At 57.0% G+C, this 14533-nt stretch overlaps 1 protein-coding gene across 1 annotated transcript in view; it reads right to left on the bottom strand.

The window, feature by feature from the left end:
* Positions 1–7296: 7296 nt before the first annotated feature.
* The window catches only part of LOC121269417 (lysine-specific demethylase 2A-like), a 111882-nt gene continuing 104645 nt past the window's right edge, over positions 7297–14533 (bottom strand). Inside the window, exons 19-22 of the mRNA XM_041174031.1 lie at positions 13483–13646; positions 12697–12852; positions 12340–12558; positions 7297–7585 (exon numbers count right to left, since the gene is read on the bottom strand). Coding sequence (XP_041029965.1) covers positions 7404–7585; positions 12340–12558; positions 12697–12852; positions 13483–13646 — 721 coding nt within the window. The 3' untranslated portion in view covers positions 7297–7403. The remainder of the gene's footprint in view (positions 7586–12339; positions 12559–12696; positions 12853–13482; positions 13647–14533) is intronic.

Genomic DNA, 14533 nt, shown 5'->3' on the forward strand with positions numbered 1-14533 from the left:
GGAGGTTGCAGAGATAGGGAGGGTGTAGGGGCTGGAGGAGGTTACAGAGATAGGGAGTGCTGTAGGGGCTGGAGGAGGTTACAGAGATAGAGAGGGGTGTAGGGGCTGGAGGAGGTTACAGAGATAGGGAGGGGTGTAGGGGCTGGAGCGGGTTACAGAGATAGGGAGGGCTGTAGGGGCTGGAGGAGGTTACAGAGATAGGGAGGGGTGTAGGGGTTGGAGGAGGTTACAGAGATAGGGAGGGCTGTAGGAGGTTACAGAGATAGGGAGGGTTGTAGGGGCTGGAGGAGGTTACAGAGATAGGGAGGGTTGTAGGGGCTGTAGGAGGTTACAGAGATAGGGAGGGGTGTAGGGGCTGGAGGAGGTTACAGAGATAGGGAGGGGTGTAGGGGCTGGAGGAGGTTACAGAGATAGGTAGGGTTGTAGGGGCTGGAGGAGGTTACAGAGATAGGGAGGGTTGTAGGGGCTGGAGATAGGAGGCAGGCACATGAGGGCATGAGCTCCCGCAAGTTTGCCTCAACCTGAAATCTAACTAGGCCAGCATTTATTGCCCATCCCTAATTGCCCCTTGAGAAGTTGGTGGTGAGCTGCCTTCTTGACCCGCTGCAGTCCCCGTGTGGTGTAGGTACACCCACAGCGCTGTTAGGGAGGGAGTTCCAGGATTTTGTCCGTGTGGTGTAGGTACACCCACAGCGCTGTTAGGGAGGGAGTTCCAGGATTTTGTCCCCGTGTGGTGTAGGTACACCCACAGCGCTGTTAGGGAGGGAGTTCCGGGATTTTGTCCGTGTGGTGTAGGTACACCCACAGCGCTGTTAGGGAGGGAGTTCCAGGATTTTGACCCAGCGACAGTGAGGGAACGGCCAATACATTTCCAAGTCAGGATGGTGAGTGACTCGGAGGGGAACTTCCAGGTGGTGGGTGTTCCCCATGTGTCTGCTGCCCTCATCCTTCTAGATGGTAGAGGTGGTGGGTTTGGAAGGTGCTGTTGAAGGAGCCTTGGTGAGTTGCTGCAGTGCATCTTGTACATGGTACACACACTGCTGCTACTGTGCGTCGGTGGTGGAGGGAGTGAATGTTTGTGGATGGGGAGCCGATCAAGCGGGGCTGCTTTGTCCTGGACGGTGTGGAGCTTCTTGAGTGTTGTGGGAGCTGCAACTCATCCAGGCAAGTGGGGAGAATCCCATCACACTCCTGACTTGTGCCTTGTAGATGGTGGACAGGCTTTGGGGAGTCAGGAGGTGAGTTACTCGCCGCAGGGTTCCTAATGCCCTGGCTACGGATGTCGGTACATCACACTGACCGCCTCTGGTCAATGTGGCAGGTCAGCATCACCACTCCATGGGCGTTAAATGGTGGCATTGCCAGAGATGCCCACATATGCCAACGGCTGACAAATTATTTCTGTGCTGGACACTGTTTAACAGCAGTGAGACAGAGAGGGACAGTCAGATAAGTGCCCCGGACACCCCCTCCAGGACCAGCGACACCTCCCCCACCCCCCCACCAAACACCCACCATGTCCGCCGTTCCCCCACTCCCACCAGGTTCAGCACCCCACCCCCGCACACCGTCAGACAGGGAATACACAGCACGGGAATACACGATGAATGGTAGGACCCTGGGAAGTATTGAGGATCAGAGGGACCTTGGTGTGCATGTCCACCGGTCCCTTAAGGTAGCGGGACAGGTAGATAAGGTGGTTAAGAAGGCATATGGGATACTTGTCTTTATTAGCCGAGGTGTAGAATATAAGACAGGGAGGTTATGCTGAAACTGTATAAAACGCTGGTTAGGCCACAGCTAGAGTATTGTGTGCAGTTCTGGAATCCACATTATAGGAAGGATGTGACTGCACTAGAGAGAGAGCAGAGGAGATTTACCAGGATGTTGTCTGGGCTGGAGAGTTTTAGTTATGAAGAGAGATTGGATAGACTGGGGTTATTTTCCCTGGAGCAGAGGAGATTACCAGGATGTTGCCTGGGCTGGAGAGTTTTAGTTATGAGGAGAGATTGGATAGACTGGGGTTATTTTCCCTGGAGCAGAGGAGATTTACCAGGATGTTGCCTGGGCTGGAGAGTTTTAGTTATGAGGAGAGATTGGATAGACTGGGGTTATTTTCCCTGGAGCAGAGGAGATTTACCAGGATGTTGCCTGGGCTGGAGAGTTTTAGTTATGAGGAGAGATTGGATAGACTGGGGTTATTTTCCCTGCAGCAGAGGAGATTGAGGAGGGACATAATTGAGGTGTATAAAATTATGAGGGGCATAGATAGGGTAGACAGGAAGGAACTTTTCCCCTTGGCGGAGGGATCAGTAAGCAGGGGGCGTGGATTGAAGAGAGCAGGAAGTTTAGAGGGGATGTGAGGAAGAATCTTTTCACCCAGGAGGGTGGTGGGAACCTGGAACCCGCTGCCTGAAAGGGTGGGAGAGGCAGGAATTCAAGAAAGTATTCGGATGGGCACTCGCGATGCCACGTGGCAAACCAGGGCAGGGGCCTAGCGGCTGGGAAACGCTGGGATTGGAGCTGGTGAGCTGCTCGTTTGACCGGCGCAGACTGGATGGGCCGAGGGGCCTTGCCCCGTGTGCTCGTCGACCTCGAGGGAGACACCGACCGGAATTTATTTATTATTTGTTGTTTTTTTTTTTAAAGCATTTTTATTCAAAAAAACGAGAAAGATCAAGAACAAAATAATTCCCGCAGGCTTGTCATCTTTCGTGACTTTTATACACAGAATTTTTCCTCCATAAATTTTTCTTTTTTTTTTAAAGTTTCACTCTAAATCTGATTTTTTAAAAAAAAAAACCGGCAAATGGAAACGAGGCCTCCAGGGAGCGGAGGTGAAGCTTCGAGAGACCCCCCCCACCCCACCCCACCCCCCCCACCCCACCCCCCCACAATCACCCATCCCCCACCCCGCCCCACTTTTAAGGAAACGCAGACGGGTCTATGTACTTTGTTTTATTATTAATTTATCTCTGTTTAAACTCTTTTTGTTTCTGCACACTTAAAAGGAAAAACGACCAGAAAAAAAAATCAAAGGGAGCACAGGCAGAACCGAACTATTTACAGAAACCCGGCCCCCTCGACCCAGAACATCCCCGCACCGCCCCCCCCACCCCCCCTGCCCCCACCCCCCTCACCCCCACTCCAAACCCAACCCCTCCCCTCTCCCCACTCATCAGGTCAAACGTGGAGTTTGAGGGAAAGGGAGGAGGGACCTCAGCCCAAGGAGGAGTGCTTGGCGCAGGCCGAGGGCCTGGGCTTATCCTGGGCCCCGGGCCTATCCTGGGCCTGGGCCCTGGGCTTATCCTGGGCCTGGGCCCTGGGCTTATCCTGGGCCCCGGGCCTATCCTGGGCTTATCCTGGGCCTGGGCCCTGGGCTTATCCTGGGCCTGGGCCCTGGGCCTGGGCCCTGGGCCTATCCTGGGCCCTGGGCCTATCCTGGGCCTGGGCCCTGGGCCTATCCTGGGCCTGGGCCCTGGGCTTATCCTGGGCCCTGGGCTTATCCTGGGCCTGGGCCCTGGGCTTATCCTGGGCCTGGGCCCTGGGCCTATCCTGGGCCCTGGGCCTATCCTGGGCCTGGGCCCTGGGCCCTGGGCCTATCCTGGGCCTGGGCCCTGGGCTTATCCTGGGCCCCGGGCCTATCCTGGGCCTGGGGCCTGGGGCCTGGGCCCTATCCTGGTCCTGGGCCCTGGGCCCTATCCTGGTCCTGGCGACGGGGCCGAGAGGTGCTAATCGTGCGCGCCGGCATCGTAGGGACGTGCGGCTGGGTGGGTGGGTGGGGGTGGGGAGAGAGGGGGAGGGCGGGGTGGGTGGTGGGCAGAGGAGGAGGGGGGTGGGGGGGGGGCTGGCTAAAATTCTAGGCCATGAATCGCAGGTGCTAAACCCTATGGAAAAATATATCTATCCCACCCAGCCCGAACCAACCCCCCCCCACCCCCCGCCCGCCCCACCGCTGCACCTCAAACCCACCCCCCCCCCACCCCCCACCTTCCACACCCCCTCACCCCCCTCCCTCCACCCTATGGCTTCCCAAAACGGGAAGTTTCTGTGCAAGACTCCAGCTACAGGTCAGCCACAAGCGGCTTTGAGCGTCTCTGTCTCTGTCCCTTTCTCTCTCTGTGTGTGTGTAATGAGCAGGGGTTGGGTTTCGTCAAGGGAGGGGAAGATTCAAAATAGGCGTTACTTGCCCACGAGCGCTATCACCCCGCTACTCTCCCCCTCCCCCTCCACTCCCACCCACCACCACCACCCCCCACCCCCCCCACCCCCCCACCCCACCCCCGAGGGCTCGGCGGAGAGAGATTCACAGCCAACATGGGGGGTCTGCATCCACTCGAGGCCTCACCCAGGGATAAATCTGTCGCTGGAAAGGGAGAGAGACAGAACAGAAAAAGCTCAAAACCTTTATCAAACCCTGGAAATAAGAAGCCAAAAAAAAAATAATAAAATAAAATAAACACAACCAAACATTTGAAGTTAAAACTTTTCTGCCCTTGAATTCTGGGAGAATCCATTCGTTTCGTTTGCTGTATATAAGCTCCTGCTCCTCTCTCACCATCACCATTTAACCTGCTGCAAACGGAGAGAAGGGGAAAGACATGGGGAGAGAGAGAGAGATCGTGAGATCGAGAGAGACCGTGAGATCGAGAGAGAGAGAGAGACCGTGAGAGATCGTGAGATCGAGAGAGATCGTGAGATCGAGAGAGAGACCATGAGATTGAGAGAGAGAGATCGCGAGAGAGAGACCGTGAGATCGAGAGAGAGAGAGAGACCGTGAGATAGAGAGAGAGAGACCGTGAGATCGAGAGAGAGAGACCGTGAGATCGAGAGAGAGAGAGAGATCGTGAGAGAGATCGTGAGATCGAGAGAGAGATCGTGAGATCGAGAGAGAGAGACCGTGAGATCGAGAGAGAGAGAGAGACCGTGAGATAGAGAGAGAGAGACCGTGAGATCGAGAGAGAGAGAGAGACCGTGAGATCGAGAGAGAGAGAGAGATCGTGAGAGAGATCGTGAGATCGAGAGAGAGATCGTGAGATCGAGAGAGAGATCGTGAGATCGAGAGAGAGAGATCGTGAGATCGAGAGAGAGAGATCGTGAGATCGAGAGAGAGAGATCGTGAGATCGAGAGAGAGAGATCGTGAGATCGAGAGAGAGAGATCGTGAGATCGAGAGAGAGAGACCGTGAGATCGAGAGAGAGAGACCGTGAGATCGAGAGAGAGACCGTGAGATCGAGAGAGACCGTGAGATCGAGAGAGAGACCGTGAGATCGAGAGAGAGACCGTGAGATCAAGAGAGAGATCGTGAGATCGAGAGAGACCGTGAGAGAGAGAGATCGTGAGACCGTGAGAGAGAGATCGTGAGATCGAGAGAGAGATCGTGAGATCGAGAGAGAGATCGTGAGATCGAGAGAGAGAGAGACCGTGAGATCGAGAGAGAGAGAGACCGTGAGATCGAGAGAGAGAGAGACCGTGAGATCGAGAGAGAGAGAGACCGTGAGATCGAGAGAGAGAGAGACCGTGAGATCGAGAGAGAGAGAGAGACCGTGAGATCGAGAGAGAAAGAGACCGTGAGATCGAGAGAGAGACCGTGAGATCGAGAGAGAGACCGTGAGATCGAGAGAGAGAGAGACCGTGAGATCGAGAGAGAGACCGTGAGATCGAGAGAGAGACCGTGAGATCGAGAGAGAGACCGTGAGATCGAGAGAGAGACCGTGAGATCGAGAGAGAGACCGTGAGATCGAGAGAGAGACCGTGAGATCGAGAGAGAGAGAGACCGTGAGATCGAGAGAGAGAGAGACCGTGAGATCGAGAGAGAGACTGTGAGATCGAAAGAGAGATCGTGAGATCGAGAGAGAGATCGTGAGATCGAGAGAGAGAGAGACCGTGAGAGAGAGAGACCGTGAGAGAGAGAGATCATGAGATCAAGAGAGAGAGATACCGTGAGAGAGATACCGTGAGATCGAGAGAGACTGAGAGAGAGAGATCGTGAGATCGAGAGAGAGAGAGAGAGACCGTGAGATCGAGAGAGAGAGAGAGAGACCGTGAGATCGAGAGAGAGAGAGAACGAGTGAGAGAGAGACCGAGTGAGAGAGAGACCGTGAGAGAGAGAGACCGTGAGAGAGAGAGACCGTGAGAGAGAGAGAGATCGTGAGATCGAGAGAGAGATCGTGAGATTGAGAGAGAGAGACCGTGAGATCGAGAGCGAGAGATCGTGAGATCGAGAGAGAGACCGTGAGATTGAGAGACAGAGAAAGACCGTGAGAGCGAGAGAGAGAGACCGTGAGATCGAGAGAGACCGTGAGAGACCGTGAGATCGAGAGAGAGACTGTGAGAGAGAGAGAGCGAGAGAGATCGTGAGATCGAGAGACCATGAGATCGAGAGAGAGACCATGAGATCGAGAGAGAGAGAGACCGTGAGATCGAGAGAGACCGTGAGATCGAGAGAGACCGTGAGATCGAGAGAGACCGTGAGATCGAGAGAGAGACCGTGAGATCGAGAGAGAGACCGTGAGATCGAGAGAGGGAGACCGTGAGATCGAGAGAGGGAGACCGTGAGATCGAGAGAGGGAGACCGTGAGATCGAGAGAGGGAGACCGTGAGATCGAGAGAGGGAGACCGTGAGATCGAGAGAGGGAGACCGTGAGATCGAGAGAGGGAGACCGTGAGATCGAGAGAGAGAGAGAGGCCGTGAGAGAGAGAGAGATCGAGAGAGAGAGACCGTGAGATCGAGAGAGATCGTGAGATCGAGAAACCGTGAGATCGAGAGAGGAGACCGTGAGATCGAGAGAGAGATCGAGAGAGAGACCGTGAGAGCGAGAGAGACTGTGTGAGCGAGAGAGAGAGACCATGAGATCGAGAGAGAGAGACCGTGAGATCGAGAGGGGCCGTGAAATCGAGAGAGAGAGATTGTGAGATAGAGAGATCGTGAGAGAGAGAGAGAGATCGTGAGAGAGAGAGAGAGATCGTGAGAGAGAGAGAGAGATCGTGAAATCGAGAGAGATATTGTGAGATCGAGGGAGCGATATTGTGAGATCGAGGGAGAGATATTGTGAGATCGAGGGAGAGATATTGTGAGATCGAGGGAGAGATATTGTGAGATCGAGGGAGAGATATTGTGAGATCGAGGGAGAGATATTGTGAGATCGAGGGAGAGATATTGTGAGATCGAGGGAGAGATATTGTGAGATCGAGGGAGAGATATTGTGAGATCGAGGGAGAGAGGGAGAAATAGATCGAGATCGAGAGAGGAGAGAGGGAGGGGGAGAGAGAGGAGGGAGGAAGACATGGCCCGCAGAACCATAGGTGGGGTGGTGGAGGAAAAGAAAGAAAGAGAGAGAGAGGGGAGGGAGGGTGGGAGAAAGAGAAAGGGGGAGCAAGAGGGAGGTTCCTCTTCCGTGTCCTCAGCTGATCTTGCGAATCTGCCTCTCTTCAGACAGGCAGAAGAGGCCATTTACAGAGAGTTCGGAGAGGAGCAGTTCACACGCTCCTGTCGAGATTTGCTTACAGTTGTGCAGATTGATGCAGGAGATGTTGCCGATTCTCTTCAGGTAATTGAGGCACTGGTCAGTCAACTTATTACAGCCTAAGGTGGGGGGGGGAGAGAGAGAGAGAGACACACGGGTTGAGTTATGAACAAACAGCCTGGATGTAGCCTGGATGTGTGCAGCTCCCACAACACTCAAGAAGCTCGACACCGTCCTGGACAAAGCAGCCCCGCTTGATCGGCTCCCCATCCACAAACATTCACTCCCTCCACCACCGACGCACAGAATCTGCAGCGTGTGTACCATCTACAAGATGCACTGCAGGAATTCACCAAGGCTCCTTCGACAGCACCTTCCAAACCCACGACCACTACCATCTAGAAGGACAAGGGCAGCAGACACATGGGGAACACCCAACTGGAAGTTCCCCTCCGAGCCACTCACCATCCCGACTTCGAAATATATCGGCCGTTCCTTCACTGTCTTTGGGTCAAAATCCTGGAACTCCCTCCCTAACAGCGCTGTGGGTGTACCTACACCACACGGACAAAATCCTGGAACTCCCTCCCTAACAGCACTGTGGGTGTACCTACACCACACGGACAAAATCCTGGAACTCCCTCCCTAACAGCACTGTGGGTGTACCTACACCACACAGGGGACAAAATCCTGGAACTCCCTCCCTAACAGCGCTGTGGGTGTACCTACACCACAGAGACAAAATCCTGGAACTCCCTCCCTAACAGCGCTGTGGGTGTACCTACGCCACACGGACAAAATCCTGGAACACCCTCCCTAACAGCGCTGTGGGTGTACCTACACCACACGGGGACAAAATCCTGGAACTCCCTCCCTAACAGCGCTGTGGGTGTACCTACACCACACAGACAAAATCCTGGAAATCCCTCCCTAACAGCGCTGTGGGTGTACCTACACCACACGGACAAAATCCTGGAACTCTCTCCCTAACAGCGCTGTGTGTGTACCTACACCACATGGACAAAATCCTGGAACTCCCTCCCTAACAGCACTGTGGGTGTACCTACACCACACGGGGACAAAATCGTGGAACTCCCTCCCTAACAGCGCTGTGGGTGTACCTACACCACACGGACAAAATCCTGGAACTCCCTCCCTAACAGCGCTGTGGGTGTACCTACACCACACAGACAAAATCCTGGAACTCTCTCCCTAACAGCAAGGTGGGTGTACCTACACCACACGGGGACTGCAGCGGCTCAAGAAGGCAGCTCACCCACCCACCTTCTCAAGGGGGCAATTAGGGATGGGAAATAAATGCTGGGCCCAGCCAGCGACACCCACATCCCACGAATGAATAAATTAAAAAAACAAGTGTTGCAGCAGTGGTTAGCAGCACGACATAAGAACGTATTAGGAGTAGGCCATTCAGCCCCTCTAGTCTGCTCTGCCACTTGCTAAGATCACAGTTGGTCTGATTGTGGCCTGAACTCCACTTTCCTCCCTGTGCCCCCCCATAACCCTCAAACCCCCCCCACCTTGCCGATCAGAAACCTGTCTAACTCAGCCCTGAATATATTCAGTGACCCGGCCCCCACTGCGGTGGGGGGGAGAATCCCACAGGCTCATGAGCCTCCGAAAGGGGAAATTCCTCCTCGTCTCCGTCTTCAATGGGAGACCCCTCGTTCTGAAACTGTGGCCCCCCCCTCCCCACCGCCGAGTTCTAGATTCCCCGCCCACGAGGGGCAAACACCCTCTCGGCATCCACCCTGTCAAGCTCCCCTTCCTCCCTCCAGAATCTGATATGTTTTCAGTAAGACCACCCCTCATTCTTCTAAACTCCAATGGGTACAGGGCCCAATCTGTTCACCCTTTCTTCATCAGACAAACCCCCTTCACCCCAGGAATCAGCCCAGTGAACCTTCTCTGAACGGCCTAACGTACAAGTATATCCCTCCTTAAGTAAGGTCAGTAAACCCAACGGCCTCAGAGTCAAATGGCTGTAAATTCAAGTCTCATTCAAGGGAGCGCCGCACTGTCGGAGGGTCAGCGCTGAGGGAGCGCCGCACTGTCGGAGGGTCAGCGCTGAGGGAGCGCCGCACTGTCGGAGGGTCAGCGCTGAGGGAGCGCCGCACTGTCGGAGGGTCAGCGCTGAGGGAGCGCCGCACTGTCGGAGGGTCAGCGCTGAGGGAGCGCCGCACTGTCGGAGGGTCAGCGCTGAGGGAGCGCCGCACTGTCGGAGGGTCAGCGCTGAGGGAGCGCCGCACTGTCGGAGGGTCAGCGCTGAGGGAGCGCCGCACTGTCGGAGGGTCAGCGCTGAGGGAGCGCCGCACTGTCGGAGGGTCAGCGCTGAGGGAGCGCCGCACTGTCGGAGGGTCAGCGCTGAGGGAGCGCCGCACTGTCGGAGGGTCAGCGCTGAGGGAGCGCCGCACTGTCGGAGGGTCAGCGCTGAGGGAGCGCCGCACTGTCGGAGGGTCAGCGCTGAGGGAGCGCCGCACTGTCGGAGGGTCAGCGCTGAGGGAGCGCCGCACTGTCGGAGGGTCAGCGCTGAGGGAGCGCCGCACTGTCGGAGGGTCAGCGCTGAGGGAGCGCCGCACTGTCGGAGGGTCAGCGCTGAGGGAGCGCCGCACTGTCGGAGGGTCAGTGCTGAGGGAGCGCCGCACTGTCGGAGGGTCAGCGCTGAGGGAGCGCCGCACTGTCGGAGGGTCAGCGCTGAGGGAGCGCCGCACTGTCGGATGGTCAGTGCTGAGGGAGCGCCGCACTGTCGGAGGGTCAGTGCTGAGGGAGCGCCGCACTGTCCCAGGGTCAGTACTGAGGGAGTGCCGCACTGTCGGAGGGTCAGTGCTGAGGGAGCGCCGCACTGTCGGAGGGTCAGTGCTGAGGGAGTGCCGCACTGTCGGAGGGTCAGTGCTGAGGGAGCGCCGCACTGTCGGAGGGTCAGTGCTGAGGGAGTGCCGCACTGTCGGAGGGACACTAAAATAGATGAACTGGGTCACAGAGATGGCTTCCTGTGGGCAAGCACAGGAGAAATGCCAGAGCGTCGCAAGGGCGAGTGTCTCATGATTGTGGGGGGGGGGGGGGGGGGGGGGGGGGGGGGGGGGGGGGGCGGCGCTGGGGCTGGAATTCGCCTCTCTGGGTCTCATGGTAAGCGTGAGGGTCAGAGGGAGGGATGATAAATTTCTGAAATGTGTGGCGGGGGGCGGGGGGCAGTGGGGGGACTATAATGAAACATTGGAACATTGGTAAATGGTGTTGTTTACTTACAGAGAGAGAGAGAGAGAGAGAGAGAGAGAGAGAGAGAGAGACTCACCCCGGCATGGAGAGGGTGTGGGAGGGGGAGGTGAGGGCAGGGAGGAGAGTCTCCCCTGTAAGCCCGCGGCCACGCCTGCCCGAGCTGGCTATCGAGGAGAGAGAGGGGTCTTCCGGCCTGCTCCCCCACCCCTCTGTTCCATGGTGATGCTCATGGCTGGGCGACCATGTCCGCTGGCACACTTGAGGCCTCTTCCTGCGGCACCGGTGGGCACTGTAGGGTTGGGGGGAGGTGGGAGGGGGGAGGGGGGGGCGCTGTCTGCAGTGCTTCCTGACCCCACAGCTTACCATCGTGGATATTTAGCTGGATAAGCTTCCTTTGGTGCTTTGCTTCTGTTACAGGGGGGGTCCTTTTACAAAGAGGCCGTGACTTTAAATTTGAGTCATTCATTTTAAATTCGATAAATTTCCATCAAGGTTTCGGTCTTTGCTGACAGAGACCCTTTAACTTTAACTAGATTTGTTAATTTGACTATTTGCTCAAGCCAAAGAGTCACCACAGCACAGAAACAGACCCTTCGGCCCATCGAGTCCCTGCCGGCCATCAAGCACCTATCTATTCCAATCCCATTTTCCAGCGCATGTATACAGAAAACGCTACTCAAAAGAACATAAAGGGAGACTACCACCCGTAACCGGTGGGCACTGTCAGCAGGGGGGGGGGGGGGGGGGGGGGGTGGGGGGTTGGGGGCTGGAGTGTTACCTCGGCCCTCGAAATGATATTTTTTATTTATTTAATTCGGTAAGGTTCCTCTAAGTTCCCTCCTTTGTTACGGCGCCCCTTCAAGGGGCTGCTTCTTAACTTGCCCCTTCGTCTTAGTTCGTTTATTTGAATTGGTTCCATCAAAAGAGTAAAGAGAAGGGGTGAGACTTGCCTTCTGCAGCCAGCTGGGACTGCAGTAGGGGAGCATTTGGGGTAAGAGTGATCATAATTTATTAGCTCCTGAAACAACTTCTTAATTTCATTAGATAAGTTGGTCAACTTGTTTAAACTAGTTTGTTCAATTGTTTTATTTCACTGGCATCAACAAAAAGAATATAAAGAGAGGCTGCCTTCCACGACCTGTGAGCACTGCAGGGGCTGGAGTGCATCATTTAGTCCTGGGGACACCATTTTTAATTTAATCGGTTAAGCTTCCTTTAAAAAAATGTTCCGTCTTTTGTTACAGTGCCCTTCAAGGGGCTATAACTTTAATTTAATTTGTTAATTTGCTAATTTGTTTAATGCTTTGCTCCAAAGAGTATAAGCTGGGACACTCGCTGTTAACAGCCAGCTAGCAGACATACCGAATGCTGCATCCTGTGAACAAACCAGCTATCAAAAGAGAATTTGCGTCTAGTTTCAGACTTTCAGACTTTTTCTGGCTTGTGATCAATTTATCACTTGATGGGCACGCGCCCAGCCCAATGAGGGAGGAAGCCATGCTGGGCCTACTTCTGGGAACGAAGCAGAGCAGCAGGGGAGCATTTGGGGAAGAGTGATCATAATGTAATGCCAGTATTCCGCATGTGGGGTTTAAGTGCCGTTGACTCCAGGCGCGTTCGCTGGGCCCAGTGTCCTCACCTTCTAGCTGTAGCTCGCTGAGAGAGTTGCGTGTTGATGATCCCACGGCCGTTAGAAGGTTAAGGGAGTGGTCGCTCAGGTGGCTGCAGTGACTGAGGTCCAGGCGGGAGAGCAGGGGCATGTGGCGGATGATTAGCCGCAGGGTGACGTCGCTGATGTCCAGGCCCGCTAACCGGAAATCCGTCACGTTGCGTAACTTGCTGCGATTGTCCAGTTGGCCTGCAGAAAGAGGAAAACACTGGAGTTGGAAGTGGGAACGCACGGAGTCTTCACCGGATCAGGCAGGAGTCAAGAAAGTAGGGCCGGTGGGGTGGCTGGGGGTACGGGGGTAACAGAGGAGTGTCCCTTGCTGCATACCTGGTTTATCTGGAGTGCAGAGCAGATCCCTCATCTGTGTGTCCCTTAAGCCCTCAGCCCACCGAAGGTCCAGGGTGCGGAGCAGTGGACAGCTGGAGGTACTAAGAGCAGAGATAGCTGACCAGGAGCAACCTGATAGAAAGAGATCTTTCAAACCTGCCGGAGAACAGAGTAACACAAACCGTTAAACACGCTCGATATCAGGCAGGCCCCGCACGAGTGTACCTCCCATCGCCTGTCTCTTACCCCCCCCCCCCCACCCCCCGACTCCTTCCCCTCCTCACCCGCCCCTCCCCCCGGCCTCCCCGTCCCCGCCCCCTCCCCCCCCCGGCCTCCCGTGCCCGCCCCCTCCCCCCCGGCCTCCCCGTCCCCGCCCCCTCCCCCCCCGGCCTCCTCAACTCCGCCCCCTCCCGGACACCCCGTCCCCGCCCCCTCCCACCGGCCTGCCCAACCCCGCCCCCTCCCGGTCTGCCCCTCCCCCTCCCCACTCCCGGCCTGCCCCTCCCCCTCCCCACTCCCGGCCTGCCCCTCCCCCTCCCCACTCCCGGCCTGCCCCTCCCCCTCCCCACTCCCGGCCTGCCCCTCCCCCTCCCCACTCCCGGCCTGCCCCTCCCCCTCCCCACTCCCGGCCTGCCCCTCCCCCTCCCCACTCCCGGCCTGCCCCTCCCCCTCCCCACTCCCGGCCTGCCCCTCCCCCTCCCCACTCCCGGCCTGCCCCTCCCCCTCCCCACTCCCGGCCTGCCCCTCCCCCTCCCCACTCCCGGCCTGCCCCTCCCCCATGCTGACCTGGTAACCTGTTGATGAGCCAAGTAAGCTGCTTCCTGGAGATGTTGCTCCAGCTCAGGTCCAGGCTGACGGGCAGCCTCTTGCTGATGCCGCCCAGGGCCAGAGGGGTGATGGACTTACACCTGCTCAGGTTGATTTTTGTCCATAATCTCTTATCGCAACACCTGGGGGGGGGAGAAGAGAGTGTGTTAACGGGGCCTAGGATCCAGTAACAAGCATCAGGTACACCCCGGGGCAAGGGGGGTGAAGGGTTATACCCCGGGGTGCTGTGCGGGGTTATACCCCGGGGTGCGGGGTGGTGAAGGGTTATACCCTGGGGTGCTGTGCGGGGTTATACCCCGGGGTGCGGGGCGGTGAAGGGTTATACCCCTGGGTGCGGGACGGTGAAGGGTTATACCCCGGGGTGAGGGGCGGTGAAGGGTTATACCCCGGGGTGAGGGGCGGTGAAGGGTTATACCCCGGGGTGAGGGGCGGTGAAGGGTTATACCCCGGGGTGAGGGGCGGTGAAGGGTTATACCCCGGGTGAGGGGCGGTGAAGGGTTATACCCCGGGGTGCAGGGACGGTGAAGGGTTATACCCCGGGGTGCGGGACGGTGAAGGGTTATACCCCGGGGTGAGGGGCGGTGAAGGGTTATACCCCGGGGCGTGGTGAAGGGTTATACCCCGGGGTGCGGGGCGGTGAAGGGTTATACCCCGGGGTGCGGGGCGGTGAAGGGTTATACCCCGGGGTGCGGGGCGGTGAAGGGTTATACCCCGGGGCGCGGGGCGGTGAAGGGTTATACCCCGGGGCGTGGTGAAGGGTTATACCCCAGGGGTGCGGGGCTGTGAAGGGTTATACCCCGGGGCGCGGTGAAGGGTTATACCCCGGGGTGCCGTGCGGGGTTATACCCCGGGGCGCGGGGCGGTGAACGGGTATACCCCGGGGTGAGGGGCGGTGAAGGGCTATACCCCGGGGCGCGGTGAAGGGTTATACCCCGGGGTGCGGGGCTGTGAAGGGTTATACCCCGGGGCGCGGTGAAGGGTTATACCCCGGGGTGCCGTGCGGGGTTAT

The sequence above is a fragment of the Carcharodon carcharias genome, chromosome 24 (assembly GCF_017639515.1).
Source record: "Carcharodon carcharias isolate sCarCar2 chromosome 24, sCarCar2.pri, whole genome shotgun sequence".
In the NCBI taxonomy this organism is placed as follows: Eukaryota; Metazoa; Chordata; class Chondrichthyes; order Lamniformes; family Lamnidae; genus Carcharodon; species Carcharodon carcharias.